At 35.7% G+C, this 26,713-nt stretch overlaps 1 protein-coding gene across 2 annotated transcripts in view; it reads right to left on the minus strand.

Moving 5' to 3' along the window:
- rxfp2a (relaxin family peptide receptor 2a) overlaps positions 1–26,713 on the minus strand; it is a 56,528-nt gene that overhangs the window by 14,254 nt on the left and 15,561 nt on the right. Inside the window, exons 2-9 of one of the 2 annotated variants that reach the window (XM_056271508.1) lie at positions 19,205–19,348; positions 18,837–18,914; positions 17,127–17,232; positions 15,794–15,865; positions 6,716–6,787; positions 5,901–5,972; positions 5,152–5,223; positions 2,348–2,422 (exon numbers count right to left, since the gene is read on the minus strand). In XM_056271508.1, coding sequence (XP_056127483.1) covers positions 2,348–2,422; positions 5,152–5,223; positions 5,901–5,972; positions 6,716–6,787; positions 15,794–15,865; positions 17,127–17,232; positions 18,837–18,914; positions 19,205–19,348 — 691 coding nt within the window. Of the gene's footprint in view, positions 1–2,347; positions 2,423–5,151; positions 5,224–5,900; positions 5,973–6,715; positions 6,788–15,793; positions 15,866–17,126; positions 17,233–18,836; positions 18,915–19,204; positions 19,352–26,713 lie in introns of both variants that reach the window. The other variant, XM_056271507.1, reaches the window with a different exon arrangement.

Below are 26,713 nucleotides of genomic sequence, written 5' to 3' on the forward strand. Positions count from 1 at the left end.
CGTTAGTCACAAAAACAGACACTCCTCATTTTGTTTATGCTTCTGTGTTTATTATATTAAATAAACATAACTATATATAAAATTACATCTAAACGTATTAAAGTTTCGTTTCAAAGACGAGAGGACAGTACATTTTGAAGACTCTGCCATAATCCCGGTTTCCTCGGTTTTCCTCCGCTTTAAATCTCCCCAATCGGAAACGCACGAGCATCCTTGCGTCAAACGCGGAAGTTATGCGTGCATATAGCCCATTGAGGAACAGGTTCAGCAAGGGTCGAAAACACAGACTAGACTTGGATAACAGATTAGGATAAAGATAACAGACTAGATAACAATGAAACAAGATCAGACTAGGAAACGCTCGGAATTGAACACGACAGTGACATTCAGTCATTCAAGACTACGCAATGGGTGATATAGAGACAGTGAGGTATAAATGTGTGTGGAGCTGCGTGTGGAACTAGATGCAGGTGTGAGAGTCATCAATGGAAACAGGTGTGTGCGTAATCAGTTCAGGGTGTGTGCGTAAACAGTCCAAGGAAAGGCAGGCAGTTCAGAAGTGGAGCCAGCCGATCACGTCACAGTATTATAGTGAACTCAGAGCCGGATTAACGCAAAGGCAAACTAGGCACGTGCCTAGGGCCCGACTGGCTGGATGGGGCCCAGACAGAGGGCTACATTTTTTTTTTTTTTTTTTTTTTTTTACAAATGTCCTATCTACAATTTATTTCAATATTTATTAATTAACTAAAAATAGTGACGATGTTTATCTTAACCATAGACTGTTACATTACGTCACATTAACGCCAGCCCATCAGGTGCTGCGAAGCAAAAGCCTAAATAGGCACGCAAAGAAGCACAGCTCGTAATGCAGGTGTGTGCGTTGTCTTGTCGTCATCTATTTTGGAGTGATTGCAATGTATTCTAAATATAAACTTGTACTGTAGATCAGCGTCATTTCTGGAAAAAACATTCACCGCTTTATTACGAGTTTAAAAGAGCGCGAGCGTCATTAACGTGCCCAGACGCGACGCTTTGAATTTGCGCGTACAATGAATAACATCGCGTCGGGAGCTGACTAAAAACGCTACAAAAGTAAAAGACAAGACGTTTGAATTCAAAGTTAAAAAGCCAACACACTACAACATTTTTAAATGTTTCAAATAAAGGATCTCGGGTCTATCTTTTAAATTCTGCTGATGATTATACCCTGTCTGACATCAGCCTACTTACGCCAATAATATCAGTTTAGAATTTTTTTTCTAATCAGTAGCGATCGTGTCTTTCTCTTCCACTTCATTTGTGTATAGCATATTTAAGCTAGCAATGCAATGCATAATATCATATTAGGCCTACTTATATTAATAATATGACAATATCTGCATTCTGCAGTCGAATATTTATTAAATGGGAGGGGAAAATCCTGCCCATACCAGCTATGAAAAAAATGATAAAAGCATATATCACTGAAGTGGTATTCTGGAACTGTGAATAAATTGAATAAAACAGCAAAATAACAATAACAATAACATCTTCATTAAACAAAAAAGAGATTACCTTAGATGAAGTTTGATTAATATGTAGCCTACTGGTAAAAAGTCTGGACCAATTACTATTTTTAATGTTTTTGAAAGAAGTTTTTTTATTATGCTCTACAAGCCTGCATTTATTTGATCAAAAATACAAAAAAGAAAAAGAAAAACAGGAATATTCAGCAAGGATGTGTTAAATATATAAAAAGGGATAGTGAAGACTTTTTTAAACAACTTTTTAATAATAATAAATAAAAAAAATCCTGAAAAAAAGTATCACAGGTTACAAAATAAATATTAAGCACCATTTCTAACATTTGATAATAAATCAGAATATTATAACGTTTTCTGAAGGATCACATGACACTAAATTCAGCTTTGCATCACATAAATATATTTTAAAGTAGTAAAATAGGAAAACTGTTATTTTTAATTTTAATAATATTTCACTATTATTTATCTGTATTTTTGATCAAATAAATCCAGGCTTGATTAGCATAAGAGACTTCTTTCAAAAAACATTAAAAATATTAATGTGTCCAAACTTATGTACTGTGTAAGTAAAAACATTTAAAATTAAATGTTGTATAAATTAAAAGGTTAGGAATCATATTTGTTTCAAGAGTTTTTTATTGGGGGTGGGGGGCCTCCAACATGAATATTGCCTAGGGCCTCCAAATGTCTAGAACCGGCCCTGAGTGAACTATAAACTTTTTTTTGTTTTACCTCATCTCATTTCTCCTTGATAGAGGACAGCTATTGGCACAGATTACCCCACTCTCCCCTACATAGGTCAATAAAAAGGAAGTACTCACAGCCAGCTGAGCAAGGGCATGTGCTGACAGAGACTCGAGTTGGGCAGCCACATCAAGGACGTGTTCACCATAGACCTGCGATTAAGCACAAAAATTTTAATCAACCACCTAAAATGGCAACCCAGCCTCGATGTGCAGACTGTCACAGCAAGTGCCTTGTAGATCTTTATTGTAGAAGTCAAACAAACCCCCTGCAGCACTTCAAGGTGCGACTGAATCAGTTTCAGAGGGAAAACAATCAAGGCTTTCTACCAGACTATCTTTGTGCTATTAGACGGCGTTCTCTGTTTCACAAGCAATAATTAGCTGAAAATTGTCTTTAAATTAATTTTTGTAAAATGAGTCCTTAATTATTATCAACTAACTAAGAAATTAATTTTAACCTCTGAAAGGAGATCATGCATGTAGTCAGAAACACCAGAAAATTAGAAATTAACATTAAACATGCATTTTAGCTAATTATGCCAATTTAGAGAACAGTTTCATCTGTACTCATAAATGCAAAATTAATGTGCTTGTTATGCAGTGATCACTTGTAATTTACAAGGTAGCTATTATTTATTAATAAATTGGGCTCAAAAAGTAATTTTCTGTAAATACAGACTCCCGCGAGCTAAGCTTTTGCATGCAATGGCTAAAGTTAAACAGAGCCGGGCAGCTGGAAAACGTTCAAGAGATGTACTACTGTTATTTCAGCTATTATCCAGGAATCACAGAGCGAAGTGAACTGGCTGGAAAAAACATTCTGGGCTAGTGTATATAGTCTCTTCTGTGATGACTTCAGATATACATCTTCATTCATAAAAGGTAATCTCACGAGGTACTTTTCTTTTGAGTGATGCTTAATATCTGTTTTGGATTTTCTATTATTAGTTAGCGGTCCCTGAGAGAAACCTGTTTTTCATTAAGATGGAGGAACAATTTACTTTTTTTTATTTATTTTTTTATTCTTTCTACAGGACGGCAGTGATTCAATTATGGTGGTCAAGCCAAAACGGGCAAATAATGTGAAATTGTCCCATACAGTATGTTCCTTCTCAGAGCTGTAATAGACAAACAAACAAAAAACTAGAAATTAGAAATTTCTTCACTAGAAATTAATTGTGGCCTCTGACAGCACAGTTTATTTGCACACACAGAGTTGTTTTAGAGCCTGGCCCACTAAGAGAATTATGCAAATGATGTAATGGCACAAACATGGCAACAAAGTCTGTGCAATTTGCATGCTGCAGGTTTTTTGTTTAGAAGTACTGTGCAAAAGTGGCATAAATGTTTCATTTTTACTTTGAAGTTCAAATTAAACTCACACCTTAAAGTGTAATTTGCCGATTTTCAAAGATGATTGACAATCAGTATACTGTTTAGATTGGTGGTATGGTTCTGTTCTGATCAGGAACATCCATACAGCCTATCATGCATAAGAGCAGGGACTGCAGCGAAAATAACAGAACCAACATAAATGCATTATGGATATCATTAAAGTTCTTAATGACAAATAAATTAAAGTACCAACATACATGACCCGCCAGAACCGACGCTACTCTTGATATTTATAGAATTCATTCATTTAATTTGGTAAGTGTTAATAAATTGTAAATACGAATAAAAAAAATCAATTGTCACATATCCACTTTTCGGTTATCAGTTGTTAATCCACAATATCTATAGAGAATTGTGATAAAACAAGATAAAATGATTTATATATTTGTGATTTATTGAGTAGTTCTTTACATTAAAAGGAGAAAAATATGATTCTAAATATGATTGTACCAGTGCACACCTGGAGAATATTTAATTAATATGTATTATGTCAATAAAATAAAAATAAATCCATGTACAGTAAAAATCTATTTTTGTATTTATCATGATGAAAGATTTTTTGTTTTTAGAGAAATGTCTATAGCACCAATTTGTGTGAATTATGCAGAACAACCCCAGCACAGGTTTTGACAGAGTCTAACTAGGGGACGCACGCACACACGCACACACAGGTGAACACGGATGATAAGGTAATACCAAGAGGAAAATAGTAAAATATAAATGAAACCTTTTCGGTGAGGAGAGGGGAAAAAATTAAGAAAAAGTATTGTGATGGTAAAACATTTCCTTCTTTTACTCTAGTTAGTTTTGGCACAGACGTGATCACAAAGCAGGCATTAAGAATATTAATGACATTAGCCTTCGGGTAACCCACAAGTTGAAATCCAAAAGTATTTGATTTCTTTGGGTACAGACAGTTCTGTATCACGGTGAGAAGATCTAAAAGTTGTCTCAGCAATGTTTTGTTGCAATAAGAAAATTGGCTGTGTTACAGGGTTAGTGATCCCTAGATTTCTTTGTTTCTTGAATGACATCTTGACAGTTCCTTGGGCATACTTGTTACCAACACACAAATAAACTCAGATGTGTCTTGTTGTGGGAATTGATTTAGTTCACAGTGACTGGCAAATTCTAAACAGAGAAAAAGTAGTAAAAGTAAAAGATAATATTGCTTAATTTCAACCTCCTAAAACAACATCCTATAGTTTTTAAATTTACTTGACTGGTCAGACACAATTGTATCAGAAACAGGGACAAACTTGATCAAATTGATAAAAGATATATATAAATATATCTTTTATCAATTTGATCAAGTTTGTCCCTGTTTCTGATACAATTGTGTCATTTCTCTGATACATGTGTGGTCATATATAAATATACAAAACTTGACATCTTCCTTAGAGAGATAACAAGGACAACCTGATTAAACTAAATGCCACACTTGAGAAACACCATGGAATATTTTTAAACAGCAAGATACTTACAGAAATGTCAGCAACCTCAAACCGATGAACGCATCACGGGTGATACTTTTAAGTGGATTGTGATCCAAGACTCTGAGGAAAAAATAATAATACAAGAACTGAAGTGTCTTTTACGAAATGTTAATCACAGGAATACATTGCTATAATGCCAGATTTTAACTTGTATGTGTTTTTTTGTGTGTGTTTTTTTGCATGATAGAAAGAAATATCTTGTTGGCACATCTTTTGTCAGAGACTGTGCTTGTTCTAGTGCTGCATAAATGTGCCCAGCCTGCGTCTGTGCTGCTGACGGTGCCAACAAGCCACCCAAGTCATTCTTTTTGCTAAATCATATTCAGAGCCATATTCTACTAACTCAGAGCTATTATGCCAAGTTGAATTAAGTAGGCCTATTTATTTTTAAGGAGACAGTGCCTCGCCGGAAATTTAAATGAGAAAATAAAATCCAAGTACACAAAATAAAAACAAATATTGCAAAATATGGTATGAAATGTCGATGAAGTGTGTAAAGCCAAAGAATAAGAGAAGTTCAAGAAAATAAGATATTAAAAATTAAATTAAACGTGAACTAAAATATAAACATAAAACAAAGAAATGCATATAAAAATATATAAAATAGAAAAATAGAAATATAACAATGATAAATGAAAATTTATATTACATTTTGTGATTGATATTTGATGCAAAAGATCAAGAAGAAACCATTTTCCCTTTTGTAATTCATTAAACGTGTTGTGATGCATACTCACAGCCAGTCTAATTTGTGCAGATCTCTGAATACACCCGGACCTAAATAGGTTATGTGGTTTTGGCTCAGAAACCTGCATAAAAGACCATGTTTAATTAGGGACACAGACTTGAAATTGATAAAAAGCTCCATTCGCTGTCAAGGTTAGGCATTAAATTGCCCAAAGGACCGATTTACTGATATAAAAATAATAAATGGCCCTTTTAGGAATCCAAATGAATACGAGCGCAGCAAAACTAATTTCTGCCTCACACACAGAGCTTCATCTGAGATGCTTTTTAAATGAACTAGAGGAAGATTGGAGCAGTAAAGAAAAGGTAAAAGATTGTTATTCCTACAAAACTCTTTAAGAAAAATTGATAAGATAATTTATCATCCAGACCCACTAGACTGACTTTCCCTAATGAAATATGGTGTTATATCATCATCATCCCAGGATTAGGCTTGTCCTATATCCTGCTGTTTATGGGAGCAAGGGGATCTCAGAGCTGCTGTGAAAGAAAGACAATTACTATATGCTAGTCTCAAAGACTTTGTTCAAACCACCTTAAAAAAATAGTCTGCAGTGCACCCACCTGGCCCCACATACAAAAAGAGATACAGCCCAAAGAAGCCATTGTGCTCTGCATCATTTAACACATGCTGCAATTTTGTGAAAGGGCGCACACTGTTCAATATTCAATCGGAGACTGCAATTTCTCCAGGTCTGAACACCTCTTCCATGACCACACAATCTCTTACTGGCTTTTAATGAAGGAGCAGTTGCTTATAAAGGTTAACGAATAAAATTGCAGAAAAAAACAAAACTGTACTCACAATTTTTCCAGAGTGAATAGTCCACTGAAGGCATGGCTTGAGACCATCTGAATTGTGTTGTTCTGAAGAAACCTGTTCAAAAAGAAAGTCAGAACAAATAAGTGCTGAAAATGTTTATGGATACTATTATTCAGCTGTGTCAATTTGGACGTCTGACACCACAAATGGTGTCTTTTAAGTCGAAAAAGTTGCTTTATGCAAATTTTAACCATAACTTTGCGTTTGCATTACTTATCATAATATACTTCTCACGCTGTTCACTATTGCCACTGTAAGAAAAAAATTATGTGGGCGTCGAAGATCTCAAAAATGAAGTTTATTACAGCATAGCAGTGGCAAGGTAAACGAAGCACCTTGGGTTCACCGGCATCAGAATGAACCCAGAACATCCAAATCTTAAACCTTTTATCCTGTTTACCACTCTTAATGTAAATGAAGTTGCTCTTGTTGTAACAAATGTGTTCTGTATGTTAATGAAGTTGAGACACCCCATTGTCTGAGAAAGTTCTCTGTGTCCAACACACATTCCCATTCTACAATTGGCTACCATTTGTTCAGGATGTGATCAACCCAAATGGTGAAGAAACAATATAACTTCACTTCCTTCATCTCTATGATAATTAAGCCATTTTGGGGATGAGCTCATTCTAATATATATTTTGGACTGGAATCTGGGTCAAGGCAGACTACAATTTCTTACACCACATTCGGTTTTGGTTCACATTTATGTTCATGGTTTTTATTTTGTAGTTTGCCTTAGCCCTGTTTCATGTTCCTGTCATGTGATTCCCTTCTCCTGTCATGTGATCATCTTCTTCTTCTTTACGTTTCATGGCCGTTCACTCCTTAGGAGTATTACCGCCACCTACTGTATACCTTGCGCACATGAGTAATGGATCTGATTTGCGGTTAAAAAACCCCCAAAAAAACCTTTAACATCCCAGGGGATCAGAGCCCAAGCTTCAGCTGACGCTGCGTGTTCAGCTCCTCCAGCTTCCACACTGAGCTCCTCAACCTCCAGGATGATCAGAGCTACTTGCTCCTCCTCCTCAGGCTCTAGATCCGGTGATCTAGTCCTGTAAGCTCTAAAAATGTAATCACGTCCTTAAACCTCAGTCAATCACTCAAACTCTTTCCCAATATGTCCATGATACTCACTGTTCTTTATATTACTAAAAAGACCGCTACGCTGTTCTTCATATTTACTACACTTAAAAAAACACATGTTCTACTGTTTCAACAACACCACATTCATCACATATACCATTTCCATCCTTTCCCATTAATGCCAGTGTTGATTTCAACCCTGTATGACCCATCCTTAGTCTATAAATCATTACTTCTTCCTTTCTATGTCTTAATGTAGTACGATTATTTTTCCCTACTGATTTTACAATACTATAATACCACCAACCTGTACTGCTACTTTCCCATCTTTGTTGCCATATTCTTATTATTTCTCTATTAATTATTGATCTAACTTCATTTCTTCCAAAAGGTATCTTAATATCTACCAAGTCTTTCCTTAATGCTTCTATTGCTAATTTATCCGCTATTTCGTTTCCTACTATTCCAATATGTGCCGGCACCCAACAAAAGTATACAATTATACCCTCTGTATTCAGCCTAAATAATAATGTAGAAATTTCTACTATCAGGTCTTCTCTGTCAGTTTTTGTTGACAATATACTTTTAAGTGCTGATGCAGAATCTGAGCAAATTACAGTCGCCATCCTTATTTGGCTTAGTCTGCTCTAACCACTGCAATCCTACTATTATAGCAGTTAGTTCTGTTGAATATACAGACATTTTGTCACTCAACCTTAAACTTATTTTCATCTCAAATTTTGGAATATATACTCCTACTCCCACTTTTTGTTTGACTGGGTCTTTAGATCCATCTGTTTTTCTCTCATATAACCATTGATTTCATAACTATTAGTATATCTTCCTTCTGCTTTCTCCCGATCCTCCAGCAGTCTCATTTCAACATTAGGTTTAGGAATATTCCACACCGATACCCCTTTTAATGGCATATTGGGACAAATACCGGTAACTAAATTTTTCAGACCACATTTCTTAACCCAATGTTTATACTTCCATCCAAAACTATTCCAATTATTATTTTTATATTCCCAACAGTCATTTAAAATTGCTCGTGTGCGATGACTCTTATTACAACCCTGCAAATTAACCCAGTATCTTTGTAAGCTTTTCTCTTCTTAATGGCATCTCCCCCATTTCAACCCTGATGGCTGTTATGTGATCTTACCACATGCTTCCCTTTTCTATGTGTTATGTTCTCATCGGTTCATTGTTTAATTGTTCACAGGTGTCCCTCCTTTAGTCATCTGTGCACAACTAGCCCTCATGTTCCCATTGTCTTTTGTTTAGTTTTATTCCCTGTTACTGCTGTAGGTGAGTTTGTTTATGTTTACTTCAGGAATCAAGTCAGGTTTTTGTTAATTTTTTTCATGTTAAATAAACTGCACTTGGGTTCAGTACACTCACCTTCAGTGGACTACAAATAGCAGCCATTATAAAGTACCCAATTAATACATCATTTTTACAAGCCTCATTTACTGTGTTAAAACAGTGGGTGGACTGAGACTATTAATTTATTTCCCTGTCATAACTTTCCTTTCGTCAGGCTCTTCATGATTAAAGTACAATCATCTAAAAATATTTTGAAGGAAAACAAGGCCATAAAGTACTAAAACATTAAGTGAAAGTCACTAATAATAATTGTGTATGCATGTGTGAGACAGAAAGCAAGCAGCATTTACATGTATCTTATCTTTACCTATTTATTTACCTATTTACTTACAGGGATGGACCATATAATCTGGAAATAAATTCGAGAAAAGAGACACAAACCATCTTTGGCAATCATCACCATACCCATGTGTTATTTGTTTATTTATTTCATTAATACAGAACTACATTCCATCTGAGGTGATTTTTGGTAATCTTGAAAATAATATGAAATCTTAAAATAAGATTTTTTTAAAGGCAAATAAGGCTATAAAGTATTAGAACTTTGAGTAATGTTACTCATAATTGTGTACATGTACAGTATGAGACTGAAAGCAAGCAGCATTTACTTGTACCTTTTCTTACAGGGATGGACAATCTCGAAGGAAGAGAAAGATACACAAATGAGCTTCTGCATTAATACAGAAGTGCAGTACATTTTAGGGGATCTTGAAAATATTTGAAAACTGATTTTCAAGAGGATACCCCAAGACCCTACAAACCCCTGATGTTTTGGCCTTCATCCCAAAGAGCTAATTAATTGTGGGCAACGGGTGAACAGGATGATCAATCAAGGGAACAAACAGGCACACACAGGCGAACAGTCTCAGAACCAAAACACAATGAAAAAGCCAAAACAGAATAACTGAATATAACCATTACTCTGTGAGGTTGGAGGGTAAATATCTCTAGGGCTAGAGTGAGCAAGACATTTTGTAAGAAGTCCATTCATTTTTGTTGGGTCCATAAGCCAGACATTTTACTGAAAATGCAATGGCACATTTTTAAGAGTCTTTAAAGTTTTTTTTATGACAATTTCTGACGATTTACTCTTGAAATACATATGAATATGATGTCAAGTCTCTTCGATATTGTCATTTTAAATATATTTAATAAAGCAACGAGATACATTTCAGATAAAGCCTAAACAAAGGAAGGAATGATGGATTGATTTGAGGTGCAAACATAAGAATTATTATTGGAAAAGCATCATGAGTGGGTCTTAGGAGGAAAGATTAAAAAAAAAAAAAAAAAAAAAAAACCTCCATGGCATTGGATTCAAAGAATATGAGTACAGTTTGCAACAAAGACATTGGCTGTCAGTAAACTAAATGCATATAATCTGGCAATTAATTTCCATTCCAGCTGCTCCCAGATTCACTCATACCATAAGTGCTGCATTTTCTATACACTGTACTGTAGGCAAAACTCCAAAAAAAAATCTAAAAAAAAAATACAGTGATGGCAAATGTTGCCATGAAATTTGCATGACATCTGGAAAAATTCCACTGAAGTTATTCCAGTCTGGCTGAACTGATTTATCTGGAGAGAACTACAACTGCCATTCTTTATTTTAAACAGAATTTAAAGTACATTCATATAAATAGGTTTGAATAAAAGCTCCAAGATTTTGAATATAATTTAGTAAATAGCCTATTATTTAAATTTGGAGGGTGCAAAAGAGTTTAAAAATTAATGTGCAATTTAAGTAATATGAGATCAAAATCATGCTTTGAATTTATAAGATTCCTCCAAACTGTGAAGGACATGTTGACCCCGTGAGAGTTGCAGAGCTCTGAAGCTCTCACCTGCAAACATTATCAGCCATCACCACACACTCCCAAATTCAAAAGGGAATTTAGTAGTGAGATGCATAGAAAGAACTCACGGACATGCAAGGAAGAACTGTGCGCATAACTGAGAAAGAATGAGCTTTCTCTGAGCTCACGATATTAAAACAAAAGTATCTGGACAATTTAGGGGTTTCATAGGTTAGTGGAACTTCTTTATAGTCAATGCGATGTATCACACGTGGTGAATGACTTCATACATCAATACATCAATGACTTCATACATTTGTTTGATGCCACTTGGTTTGATATTTTTAATACAGTAATATTCATACATATTAAGTGCTGCTAATTATAATATTAATACTCCAAAAGTGTCCAAATAATTTGAGACACTAAGGGCCAACAGCTTGCGCCAGCGCAAACACTCTTTGGGATTACAAACTGTCAGACATGCAGTGAAAAAATTGCGATGGACAGTTACTTTTGTGGCTGATCTTATTGCATATGAATTAGGAGTTTTCCTTTTAGACGCAAAATGTATGGGTTGAGAGATTTTAAATAAATCATGCAACATGGTTTACAAAGGTTTGTGGTAGTAAGTTTACTGGTATCTTTGTGCCATTATTTAATGCCCCAAAATCATGTCTTAACCCATTTTGTGCTTGACATGGCAGTGATGGTTGCGCTGATCTTGGTAGATCACATTGGTTATACTAGAAATGAGCTGCCTGGGTCTGTGTTCTTTAATTTGCGTATTGCCACAAGATCACCCATAGAACTTTTATGAGATTGTAGTATCATGCTAATTTGTCCTGTTTACTAAATCTGGCCCTAGATATGGCTCATATACACTCACCTAAAGGATTAGGAACACCTGTTCAATTTCTCATTAATGCAATTATCTAATCAACCAATCACATGGCAGTTGCTTCAATGCATTTAGGGGTGTGGTCCTGGTCAAGAAAATCTCCTGGGTAGGGTTGCACCAGCCGTTCGTAAGTTCTTTCTTAAATTGTAACGTAAAGTCCACACTAGAGGCTTGGTAACTACTAGCTAGTTTGTAACTAACTCTGTACTTTATTCCGTTGCACCATTTGTTCGTAAGGTAGAACGTAGCTAGTAGGTCGTAAACTCTCCGTAAAGTAATGCGTAGTCGCATAATATGACGTTTAGCCTCGATGAACCAATAGCAGCCTTCAAATACGTGAGCAGAAGTTGTGTTGAAATGCCGTGAATTTCAGTTTATCCTTCATTCTAACTTATTTTGCCTCACGTTACTAAGTGTTTTTATATATAAATAACATTCAGAAACTGTATTTGAAATGAAATTAATAAGGATCAATAAATAAATATTGATACAAAAAACAAGAAATTACGTTTATTGATTATGACTGATATTTGACATGCACAACATGGACCGATGCACACAGCGGCGCTGTTTAGGACCGATGCACACAGCGGCGCTGTTTAGGACAGGTTCGTGTTAAAGAGCTCCTAACAAAGGAATCTTTTCACATAATGTTCTCTCTCTTAAAATGTAAGCGAGTGTAAATGTCAGCATTATCATATATGTCTAAAGAATTGAAGTCTGTCAGGTAAAAGAAGAGCTTATTGATGCAGTTCAGTCTGTCTGATATTTTATTCCAACCGTTACTCCTGATCGGAGGCTGCCGTAAATATTTAGTTGGAACGTAGAGTTACGTTTAAACTAAGTTTAATGGTGCAACGTAAAAATATTTAGTAGTGCGTAAGTTGTAACTTAGTGCCCATTTGCGTCAAAACTAGGCTAAGTTGTAACTTACGCACAGCTGGTGCAACCGGCCCCTGAACTCCAAACTGAATGTCAGAATGCGAAAGAAAGGTGATAAGCAATTTTGAGCGTGGCATGGTTGTTGGTGCCAGACGGGCCGGTCTGAGTATTTCACAATCTGCTCAGTTACTGGGATTTTCACGCACAACCATTTCTAGGGTTTACAAAGAATGGTGTGAAAAGGGAAAAACATCCAGTATGCGGCAGTCCTGTGGGCGAAAATGCCTTGTTGATGCTAGAGGTCAGAGGAGAATGGGCCGACTGATTCAAGTTGATAGAAGAGCAACTTTGACTGAAATAACCACTCGTTACAACCGAGGTATGCAGCAAAGCATTTGTGAAGCCACAACACGCACAACCTTGAGGCGGATGGGCTACAACAGCAGAAGATCCCACCGGGTACCACTCATCTCCACTACAAATAGGAAAAAGAGGCTACAATTTGCAAGAGCTCACCAAAATTGAACAGTTGAAGACTGGAAAAATGTTGCCTGGTCTGATGCGTCTCGGTTTCTGTTGAGACATTCAGATGGTAGTAGAGTCAGAATTTGGCGTAAACAGAATGAGAACATGGATCCATCATGCCTTGTTACCACTGTGCAGGCTGGTGGTGGTGGTGTAATGGTGTGGGGGATGTTTTCTTGGCAGACTTTAGGCCCCTTAGTGCCAATTGGGCATCGTTTTAATCCCACGGCCTACCTGAGCATTGTTTCTGACCATGTCCATCCCTTTATGGCCACCATGTACCCATCCTCTGATGGCTACTTCCAGCAGGATAATGCACCATGTCACAAAGCTCGAATCATTTCAAATTGGTTTCTTGAACATGACAATGAGTTCACTGTACTAAAATGGCCCCCACAGTCACCAGATCTCAACCCAATAGAGCATATTTGGGATGTGGTGGAACGGGAGCTTCGTGCCCTGGATGTGCATCCCACAAATCTCCATCAACTGCAAGATGCTATCCTATCAATATGGGCCAACATTTCTAAAGAATGCTTTCAGCACTTTGTTAAATCAATGCCACGTAGAATTAAGGCAGTTCTGAAGGCGAAAGGGGGTCAAACACAGTATTAGTATGGTGTTCCTAATAATCCTTTAGGTGAGTGTAGATATTAAGACAAATAGGCCAAAACTGCTGTAAAATGCTAAACACAGAGGACCTCTGTCAATTAAAGTGCTTAACATTCCACAGACTGTCCCAACAGCCCTTTACTGTCCCTTTTTGTTTTATGCCCTTCTAAAAAATGCATTAGTCTGGCTTAAGGAGTATTTTATCCTCATCACCACATGTGAATGCCAGTTTTTTCCATCATCATCACTCAAAAACATGACGTGCAAGTTAAACTGTGCTTTATGACAGGGTTTCAAGTATGAGTCATCCCGGTGTAAAACCTCTGCTAAATAGTTTAAATAAGTTTATTCATTGGTTTATAATTTTACGCATAGTACTGTATCTTTGTTCTGTCATCTTTCAGATACTTATGAATCCTACTTTTCCAATATCAAGTGAAAAAAACAGGATTTTCCAAACAAAGTTATGAAGTTCTGCACACACATTTGTGCGTTTGGAATTATGCGTTTCAAGATATGCCAAAACATTTCAGTGACACAGTACTATCAAACAAAAGATTCTGAATTGATAGACTGTACCAAAAATTAACTGTGTTCATCTGCCTGGCAGAGATCAAAATTATTTATTTATTTTACTGTCTGGCTGAGACGGTACTATTCTCACTCAATTCGTTTTCACTTGCTTGACATCTTAGATCTCACTACGGGACTCGCCTCTGCGGGGCAAAAAATGAAGCCCTATATTCTGTAGATGCCCTCTGCAGGCCCATTCCAACTGTTATAGAGTAGATATAAAGACTGTTCTCAGTTCTAGGCATAGTCTATAGCCAGTGGTGTCTTTTCTCTTTATTTCTGATAGGGCACAATTAATCAGAACCCTAACTGCCCACAAAAACATCTAGTCATAAACTAATCATTCATACTGTATCAAGAAAAAATAAAGTGAAAACAACCACATTGATGGGTGCATATCTCACAGTGCATATTTTCTCAAAAAGAATAACAAATGCATAATTCTCATGGTGAAGTGAACTACAAGACAAGATAAAGCATAAACATCTAAAAAACAAGACTAAATAAACAGTGCATGTTCACTTCAGCCAATAAAAAGCAATAGGATTAAATTAGCTTAACACACCATTAACATCCATTTAAAAAAGGAAGTATGCACGGAAATCCATTATAAGTAAACTTGTTTGTGACTTTCCAGTCGAGATATAGCAGCCCATTAAACCAATTAAATTTTAAACTGAAACTCTGTCTCGGGAATTTAAATTTTCAAAGTTTCTCTACTATAAAAGTTAGAAGTTATTAATCAAGCATTGTAATAAATAAAATGTGTAACACTGATTTTCTTCTGTGCCAGCAGTTTGTCTTGCTTTCCAGTAAAATACCTAAACATCCTTTAAATTTATCTAAAAGCAAAACTGCAAGAAAATAAATTCAGAAAACATAAACTCCACCAGTATAATAGTATTGCTCATCAGCTCATAACAATCTGAATTATGAATGAAGATTTAGGCCTGAGCAGTAGATTATGCAGACAGGAGAAAGGCTTTCTTGCTGGCCAATGGCCTAAAATACCTTTAAAGTGTTTTATCGATGGCCAGCAGATCTGTGAGATATTGCACTCATCTCCCTCAGAGAACCAGGGTTTGAGGCGTGATCTAAAGTTTTCAGGGCTGAGATATTTTGGTTATCGGATATTGGAAATTTAACAGTATCCATAAATTTAGGCGTCAACAGGAACTGGCGATACACAGCAAAAGTAAAACTGTAGAATGACTCAGAAGACATTGGCTGAAGACTTTAAGCAAATGCAATGGCAATGTGCATTTTTACAATTGATTAACTGATACTCACAGTCTCTGCAGTTGTGTATATTTGGAGAAGATGTGATCATCCAAAATCCTAATCCTATTGTTCTTCAGAGACCTGTACAATTATAAAGCATTGAATTACAAACAACACCACATTACTATCAGAAAATTCACAGGCATAGTTAGTCTAAAAAATATAAAATTATGTCATCATTTACTTGACTAATAATGTTGTTCAAAACTGTTTTTATATTCCATGCCATTTCCTAGTCATATGAGATTTTGTGTGTAGACCAATTTGTAAATCATTAGTTATTGAAAATCCTATCTCCACTCCATCCTCTCATAACTCATTCACGGACTCCGGTTCATGGAGTACTTTTCATTTTGAGCTTATTTGAACCTGCAGCACTTTGTTTGTATAGCAAAGAAAGAAAGAAACTGGACTGTTACAGTTGGGTTGCAGAAACGAGGATGAAATAAAAGCTGGATTCAAGCGCAATGGTCCAATTTATTTAAACACTAGCACACTGGCAAAACCCACACACTGACGAGAACAGACAAAAAACTGCACAAAACACAGAGTTTAAATAGACCAAACTAATAAAAGAAATCAACATCAGGTGTAAGCTAATCAATCAGAAACCTAGGAGACAAATCAAGAGCGGGAACAGAAAACAGAGCAAAACCAACTCATAGTAACACAAATAGAGATAACACATATCAGATTGCTGACATGGACATTTTAAGTATCTCCTTTGGTGTGCACAGAAAAAAAATGCACAGGTTTCGAAAGATATGAGGGTAATTTGAAAGTAAATGATGAACAGAATTGTAATTTTTCAAATAAAATCTCCCTTTAAGGAGTATTTTCATTCCACAAAGATGAAACAATGTAGATAAATTATTGGATACAACTTTAGTGACCACTGATATTCATTATCTAACATTCCTTCATTTTCCAAAAACATCCACAGAATCCAAAAGATCATCTCCAGAATCCTTATTCCAAAAATCATAAATTATAAATTATCTTTAAATACCTCTTCCATCCTGTATATCTCAATATCTTCAAAGTCCAGATCACAATACAAGTATCAAAAGCACAACTAGAACTCATGTAGAGAAAACAACTGAAACAACCAAACAAAACAAAACCCTACCTCTCAGGCAGTGCACATCATTTTTCTTTCTTTTGGTAATTGTTCAGTACAAAGAAGCTCTTTATCTCATTAAGCTTTATAATTCAGTGCTTTAAAGCTCTATGTCTCACTGATGTGAAATCTGTAGTCCTCATCTCCAGCTACAGATTCATAACCTCTAGTGGGAGCAAAGGAGTAAAGCTCTGCAGTTGGCTCCCAGTTTGATGTACTTACAACCAAGTCACATTGGAGGAGAAGACGGGTACGACATGCAGGTTCTTGTCCACACATTCCACCTCTGTCTTAATGCAATCACATCTCTCTGGGTACTGCTTCAGAACTGTAAAAGATCAGCATAAACACACATAATAAACTCAGTTATTAAAGTAAATCGAGTACATAAAGCTGTAAAAAAAAATAAAGCTTTGCTTACTATTGTTAAGTTCTATGTTCTACTATCAGGAACACATAAACAATCATACAGTATTTGATGATTTGCATTAATGCATTTTTTGTTCAAATTAGGCCTACACTGAGAAAAATATAGTTCTTATCCCTTTTGTCCTATCTCTAGTCATTGATCTCTCTTTCTGTCCCCTCGCCCTCTTTTAAATATTTCCATTTTTTTCAACCAAAAATGTTCCGATATTTAAAGGGGCACTATTGCTCATTTATGCTTATTTACACATTCATCATTTTGTTAATGGGGTCTACTAGAATATGGTTACATCCTTTAATGTTTAAATAATTATTTTATAATAATTTACATTGTTGCAGCACCTGTTTTCACCATCTGCCTAAACACTGTTTTAGTTTTGGATTCTTTAAAGCCCACCCTCTGAAAAACACAATCTACCCTGATTGGTCAGCCGGCCCCAGTCTGTTTTGAATGGTCTACCGCTTAGAGCGTGTGCTGGAAATGTAATGTCCCTAAACATAATCAGCGAGAATCAGCTCCAAAGGCTTTCTGAGGCACTATAAACACTACTGTAACCATGCAAACTGTGGCATCAGTTTTGCCAAATCAGTTCAAGCCTGAGTTCTCCCCAGTCAAGAAGAACAAGCTGATCAACCCGAACCACCATCGCAAACATGTGCCAGGGTGGGAAAAAAAAAATTCTCTTGGTGCCAGTTGCATAAACATAGCCACTAACTTATGAAATAGTCTGAGCAATAGGCAGTTAGTAGTGTTAATCAGTTTTACTTTTAGGATTCAAATAAGACCAATCTACCTTTTTATGTAACCGACTTTAAAAAAAAATATGATCCGTCTTGAAGAAAAAATTACTGCTAATTTCTGTGGTTATGTTTAGGTATGGGGTAGGATTAAGGGATGTAGAAAATGGTCATGTAGAATGTAGTGCTTTATAAGTACTAATAATATGCTAGTTAATAGTGAATATGTGTTCACTAATTTTAAGTGTTTTCAAAAGCATAATAGCAGTAAGTAATAGTTTTACTATGGTCCATGCCCACTTACCTGCCTTTCAACAAATCAGTTTTGGGACGATTACGAGGCAAGTGTCACCAAATTAATATTTATGATCCATATTCATAAAAGTTTATAATGTTCCCCCGTCCCCATTTTTCAGGTCTTTACGAAGCTCCTGGTAAATACATAAATTTCAAGGCCAACAGACTTTGAAAGCAAATAGATTTCCAACCAGATGCTTCTACAAGATCGTAAAACTCATGCAGATTTATGACGCATTACAGTAAAATGAAGCCTATAGCATTTCTGACTTTAAAAGCAACCAGTAGGCTATTCTTCAAATAAACTCTGAAAAAAAAAGACTCGGAAAATCTGAGTCTGGCCCTCATATGAAAATTGCAGCAGAGTTTTGGACTAGATTTTTTGGATGAGCCTCTAGATAACATCATTTATGCTAATCTATGTATTCATATCTCTTCCAGAGGAAATCAGCTCAAGACCGGGGCACATACAGCAGTCATTAGGAAGGTCCTGTGGCTCTGCCTTTTTTATGGTGCGATCAAAAATATCCGCCCATCCGCTGTTGTCCCCTGCAAAAAGTAAAAACAAGTCTTTGTATGAGAAAGTCACTTTAAAAAATATAAAAATGACACTTTAAAGATATAAAATGACCTAAGAAAGATGTCAGGATTTCTCCCTGCAGAAAAACTGATAACATCAATACTGAATAAACATCAGCTCCTAATGTATTTTAAAGTGTTAACATAAAATTTAGTTCCAGTTGTAAGTCTGAACCTTATATTTCCAGCCTATTTTAAATGGATGAAATGCTTTGGAACTGAGAACAGCATTAAAGTGAAAAGACAAATATATGCCTCACCGCAGTGTTCCTCATCTGCTCCGTTTTTGCAGTCTCTGTGGCCATTACACTGAAGGACCTGCGGCAAACACACGCTCATGTTCCCACAAGGGAACTGGCCAAGAGGGCAACCATCTGCCACCGCCCTGCTAGCCATCATGGGTGCTGCTGGCAGCAATGAGAAGAGGGCGGAAGGAGGAAGAGAAGGAGAAGTTATAAAAGTACAAAAAGGAAAAGCTCTTTAAATCACCGCAGTACTTTGTGCTTCCATCAGGGCAAAGTAGATGACTGGAAGCCCTCCAGCAGTGTTAGATGGAAAGCACAAGCCAATGCGGATGAATGTGCACCAAAACACAGCAGAGTTCGATTGAGTTTGACAAAAGATATAAGGAGAGCATCTTTTGCATATTTATTTGACCATCCTAAAAATGCACGATTACGGCTACAGATGCTGCAGTAAATATTTACAATGACGTGAAAAGCACTCTCACACAGTGCATGACGACAATGCTGTATTTTGTAATCGGAAAATATGACGTTTACGAAGACGGGGTCCCCTATGGCACGCAGTTATTCTTCTTTCCATGTGACATGACAAAGAGAGGTGACCGGCCAGAATATACAAACAAAAAGTTCTGCACGAAGGCTTTATCGCAATAAAAAAAAAACTCTCTGACAGCTTCATTTTGCATAATAAATGTCTGTTTGTGTTTTTTTTCTTATCGGCTCTCTCCAACACTCATCACAAAGTGGATTTGTAATAAATTGTGAGGGTGGGTGGCTCTCCCAACACAGTGCTTTACCATAATGAAACATGGCCTTGTTTTTAACAACCTCGTATACAAGAAATACGCTGTTCTGTTTGAGGCTATTTGTCACTATTTGTCTGTATGTCACATTGGGCATTGGTGAATAATACGATTTAACTAGCCACTGAAATGACAAATGATAGGTATATGCAGCTAAGAAAAAATATATATTTATATTATTGGTTTATACAACAACCAGTGATAGGTATAGCTGATTCTTATACAGCTTCTGCATAAAACTGACCAGCACTATACTGAAACATGTGGTATTCCATACCATACCGTTTTCACATGCAGCCACTCTTATAGTGTATTGATATTCACTTTGATAATAAAAAAGTGAACTAAATAACTGGGTTCTTTTCTTGAACCAGAAGCTTACTGCGCCAGTCTGCCCACTTTTTTTTTATTTTTTTTATCATTTAGAAAACTGTATAAAAATGCTTAGAGCACAGGCTTCCACACATAAATTAATAAAAGAAATAAGCTTCAAGCATATACTTGTAAATAAAAAGTCTTCATCAAGCAACCTCAAGTCAGGAAGAGTAGCCTATGATGCCACAGATACCATAGTGCTGGTAATGAAAAACAACTCCTCGTGGAACAATATTTTTATAGTGTTGTTTTAGAGGTGTTTTAAAGTAATAACGCCAGCCGCCAGGGCTCAAAAACCTTTCTGTCCAACTGTGTCCTGTCTGAGTACTGATTGAGTACTCAGACTTCATTTGAATTTCATGATTCTAATTTTAAATGTATATTTGTACATGTAATATTTTAAAATGATTATTTATAACATCTTTTCCACACATATATTTTCAAATCATATGTTACACTTTCTTTAATAAGACAATTAGCAATAATAGCTGAAATCCTCATTTATGTTAGCCATGGCATGTAGATAATTAAATAATGGTAGCTGACAAGTTAAAAAAGTTAATAAGCACATTTTGCAAACCAAATGTCACAGAAAGTTTGCAGAGGATAAAAAAATAAATGTACAAGATCAAAGATCAAGTATACTGTCCTTATTGTTGAGCTCTGAATGCAAAACACAGAGGAAGAGAGACATCACATCCAGGCAAAATATAAGTATTATCTTATCTTTTGTTAGTTTTCCTAATTTAAGTAGAATCATTGTTTTTTACTGCCTATCTGTGAAGGAAATCTGTGACCAAGGACTAAAAAGACTTGCAATTTTCTATCAAATATGAATGTGCCAGTTGGAAAAGATTGAATGTTGTATCTGCATCCACAGAGAAACAAATATGAATACTGGCACAGCTTGTAATTTTTTCATTTGCCGTTCCTGGTTTTCCCTAAGTCATTGGGACCCAGGAAACAAGCTTATAAAACATACAGAATGATCTTTTTTGAAAATCTAAAATAGCAGAACATTTTCTGTGATGGATGAGATTAGGAATAGAGTTAGTGTAGGGAGATATACAGTTTACAGTATAAAAACCATTACGCCTAATGAACTTTTACTGTTGTTAGTTTCACTCAAACATCCTTGCTCACTTTACTTAAACTCAAATAACCATGAACTTAAGTTAACTGAGTTGTTTCAACAAAAAATGAGTATTGTCAGCTTTACTTAAAAAGTGTTTGTTCAGTCAACTTTACATTGCTGAGGGAAACGCACAAATTAATAAAACAATATAGCCTGCACCTTTGCACGCACCGTAGCTGCTTACACTAAGACAGAAGAGAATATGAATATTTTATTAACATTCCTTACCATGATTCCTGATAAAAACTGCCTAAAAATAATGTATGTGTCCACAGAGTTTTATTATTTTAGCAATTTATTTTGTCTATACTAATCTGTTGCATATAGGCTAAGTTTTCCTTCTTTGGTATTTTTGCATTTTAGTCAGTTATGCTAACTTGCGTTTCTATCTCAAGACAAGCATGTAAAGACTGCAAAATAACCGTGTCAACTAGATTGCAATTGTTGAAGTACTATAGATAAGCGAATTGCCTCTTTGGTCGCAGTAATAATTTCCCATCCAATTATTCCGATTGTCCCTGCAGTTTTTAAACATGGAGTCCACAAAAACAATGCTGTTTTATCTTCAGATGTCATTGATTAACCCTTAATGTAATTTAAATAAAAAGTGTCTTTTTAAATCTCTACATTGCTGCTGAGTTCACTCCAATCATCACCATCCCACTGATTCAGACATTTATGTCAAAACTGGACAGTTACACAAGCAAACTGGCCAGCATCTACCAGAGAAAATGAGTTGCAGGACGAAACAATTGTAAACCAATGGCTGTCATTGTCCAGATTTGTGATCTGTTTGATGCTTGTGAATAATATCCACTTTAGCATGGTGATTTGTAACTTTGTCTTTTCTTAATTTCTTCTACAGAACGATACCATCTCAACTCGGAGAGCTTGCATTCTCAAAGCACTTTATGTGCATCTTAATGAAGACTATGAATGAAGGAGTATACAGTAAGTGTTCTCAGGCATTCTTTTGAATGATTACAATAAATAATACCCCCAATAAAATCACTAGACAGTACAATAAAGTAATCACATATGGATACAGAATTCTCAGAATCTTTGCTTTTACTAGATGTATTCCTAAGTGATGTTACATTTGCATTTGTTGGTGCAATTAAAATGACTGAACTGTTTTACTGGTGTTGTTTTGTGCAATTTAGGACACAGACTTTGAGAATGCTAAGAGAGATATGGCTAATAAAATCATTTTGCATCAAACATGAAAATGAAGAAGTTTGTGACCACATATGTGAACAATTGCACATTGCAAGATTTTGGGTGGAACTTTTGTTGTTTTATCGTTTTTTAAAGGTGAAGTATGTTATTTCTCAAAGTCGTTGCTGAACATTGTTGGTATTTGAAATCAACCCAAACAAACACACCCCTCTCTTCATTGCTCCGCCTCCAAAGCTCATCCTTCAATCCTAACCGCCCAGCTCCGTTCTCGAACCCAAACGCTGTCATGCGAGGCGGGTGCACTAACAAGGACGCTAAACAGTAAACACCGCATTCTCTAGCAGTCATCAGCCTGCACAACTCTCATAGCTGGCCTCCATTACACATGCAATGCAAGAGTAGATGTCTATTTATCAAATAATGCGTCACGAAAAAAAAAAGCGCAGATGATAAACAAACGATAAGGAAGCACAAAAAAAGTAACATACACAAGAGTAAATACAAACAAGAGTTCGTTGTTAGTTGTCAACAGCACAGCAGCTCCAGACAAACAATGACACTCAAAACCAGTGTTACTCACATATTCCGCTAATCAAAGCAAACTCCGCATCTATTTCAGGCCTTCCCGCTTAGCTCTCCAGTGCTGAAAAACTTTTCTAATATTACGGGGGTCCTAAAGCTCTTTCCAGATCATTACCCTCCTTTTTCCAGTGATATTATTATGAGCTTTTCTCTTTTGTAATTTCTCTCAGCTATCTCTCTATCTACAGTTTTTCTTCAAATCTCCCTCTTACTCGTTCTCTCTCCTCCACCATCATACGCCCCCTAATGCTGATTGGCTACACATTTGTTGTTGTGTCTGGTTGTGTCCGTCCGACCAACTTTTAAACGTTTTACAAATATCGCTTACCCTACCTTTAAGATCTGTGAAATTTAAATTGTGCTAGTGGTTGATTAAAAAATAAATAGGGGCAAGATTTATTGTTACCTTTATTAATGGCTCAAAAATCTTTTATTGTTTTTGTATTATTTTTGTAAGGAAAGGTTATTACAATTTCTTGAAAGTTGCACATTGCAAGACCTTGGCAAGAAAATAAATGCATTTTGTTTCTAAAAAAATAAGCTTGTCGTCATTCAATAGTTTTCCACTTACACTTGTAGAGCAAATAGTTAATTTAATAAAGTAATAAACTTTTATAATATTAACATTATTAAGTAAACTGAACATAAATATTATGTAACAGTAACATTTACTTAAAGACATTTTGTCAGCTTTACTTGAATTTATTTTGTTCATTCAACTAAACTGTTATTACAAATTACTCAATATAGTTGTGTGGAACCACTTGAAACTGCTTTTTTTAAGAAAATTCAACTATTCATATTTATTCATATACTATTCAAATAATGAGCAAATTTCTAAATTCACTTTCAAACCACTCCAAATCTGTTAAAATGTTTTTTTTTATATATATAAACCTGTACCTGACAAAACAAAGAATTCCTAAAATAAGCTGATTTTATGTGGTACTCTATATATTTTAAATTTCATGATAAAATATTTCAGTTGTAAAGAAAATGACTTCAACTCAGAATGTGTAAATTATGTTTTTTTTATTTATTATTGAACTTCAAAATAAAACCTCTTGAATGCATCAACACTCCTAAAGCTTCACAGTTGTTATCCTTTCTGAGGTCGACATTTCATTCGGTAACGTTAGGCAGTTTTGATACGTTTTTTTCCGCTTTATTTTACATTTGCGTAAGCAATTTACTATCCCTTGTTTCTGATTCTTCTTCAACTTTTTTGATCTGGAGATTCTGTACTCTTGCAGAAGATGCGTCCTCTACCTTACAACAGTGAAAACATTTATAGTATGTTATAATTTTTAAGTATATTCCTGAGAAGTACATAAAAAGTAAACAAAGTATACTTTCTCATTTTTAGTTTACAAGAACTATACTAATAGCACACTTGAATAAACTTCTCTTTCGTTAGTTAACAGGGCTTACATGACTTACTTTCTTCCAGAGAAGAACATAAGCCTTCTAAAGCCCTATGCTAGCTTTATGTGAGGAAAAGACCAGAAATTGAGTAATTCCATCCCAACACAAATCATTTTTTCATTTGTGAGCTCCGGCAGAGGTAAAGATAACAGTGAATAAAAACTTAAAATTGCAGCCCGTTTCTCACACAAAGATATCATTTTGCCTTCAGAAGCATGAGTGTTTCTTTATTTGTTCATTTTGGAGACTGGACAGTCCTTGTATGGGGGAAAAAAAACTATGGAAAAACTTCTTTTGTGTTCCACGTAAAAAAAAAAAAAAAAAAAAAAAAGGTTTTGAACAGCATGAGTAAATAATGACATAATAGTAAGTAAAAGAATGACATAGTGAACTAATAATGAACTGTTCCCTATAATGGCATATTTAATTTGCCTGATGAGAGTCAAGGGATTGAGCTGTGCCATGTCACCTTCTCATTTATCTCTCTCTCCTGTACACAACAAAGCGGCTGTAATCCCAGTAACCGGACCAGACGGCCCAACAAAGCCAGCAAATCTGTTTTTCATGAGCAGCCGTCCAGAAATGTCATCTTTTGTGGCGTCTCTGGATATGTTTGGAGTTGGGATTCAAGCAAAAGAAAATCTGATCCTTCAAATCAGGGGAACAAATAAAACCTTTAAAAGGTGTATTGAATAGAGAAAGAAACAACAGGGGACAACTTCATGTTTCTGACACATTTCATCGACTGGACTTCTATGGCATGGATCTTTATTGAGCCTCTTTTATCCTACGTGGAAAAACACACAGTCTCAGTCTGGAAATGTAATCATTTGTTCAGTAAAACCCAGATGCACATTTTACATTTCCCTGGAGATTGAGACATGTTGTTGGTTAAGAGGGAGCTAAATGGTTCACAATTTTCCTGAGAAAGTGCCGCAAAGGGATTGTAAACATACTGTATATCAGCACCAATTTATATTTCTGTAAACAAAATAGTGCTCTGCATTATTCCAAATTCCTGTATTCCATGTATTCAGACCAGTGAATCATCCACTGAGGAAACTGGAAATGATGTCACAAAGCCCACCCAACAATGCTGTTCAGAGCAAGGGCTCAAGTTTTCACTGGTTGGTTAGCATAGCCTATCCCCTGATCTGTATAGACCTCCTTGGTTCAAGGTAAAAGAAGAATCTATATGAAAAAAGTTGGAACTAAATGACATACACCTTGCTTTATGCAGGACACAAACAAACCGCAGACAATCTCTGCCATCTGTGACATTTTTTGAAAGACTCTCTCATTTGAAAAGCTTTACATTTTACTTGAAGCATTATATTTGTGTACAAACATCCAATAATAAACATAATGAAAACATTGCCTCAGGCAACTTGTCTCACCAAATGGAAATAAAGTAATTAAGTGATTTAGTCATTTCTATTTAGGGCTTTACACTGCAAAAAAAAAAACATTTTCTAAATCAGTATTATTTATCTACATTTACTTGAGAAGCAAAACTTAACACAATAAGACAGGCTTTCAGAGCGTCTGTATAATATATATATATATATATAAAATACAACAATTAAGTTTTATTAAAATAAGAAAAAAATGGCAATACAAACACGGATTTATTTTGATTAAGGATATTTTTTACTGGAAAATCTAACAAAAATATTTTTAGTAATCGAGCGCAGCATTAGCTCAGGAAACCACGTAGGCATAAAGGCTGCTATCAGCTGATGGGGTCAGCTGTCATTTCGCTCTAACCACTACCATTCTCCTATTAGACCGGGAGGATATATATACACACACGTGATTACTGCTTGGTAAGCATGCTCAAACTTCTCGCAACCCTCCCGCCCGCCTCAGGTATCATGTATCAAGCATACTACTGTGCACCTTCTGGCTGTCGTCTTCTTTTGTTTCAGATTACCAAGGCTTTCAAGTCCTAGCTGTCACAGACATCATTGCTGAGAGACACTCATCCTCATAGCCAAGCTACAGTATAGAAGTCCCGGGATTTAC

The sequence above is a fragment of the Rhinichthys klamathensis genome, unplaced genomic scaffold, assembly GCF_029890125.1.
Source record: "Rhinichthys klamathensis goyatoka isolate OS25496 unplaced genomic scaffold, OSU_Roscu_1.1 h1tg000321l_1, whole genome shotgun sequence".
Lineage (NCBI taxonomy): Eukaryota > Metazoa > Chordata > Actinopteri > Cypriniformes > Leuciscidae > Rhinichthys > Rhinichthys klamathensis.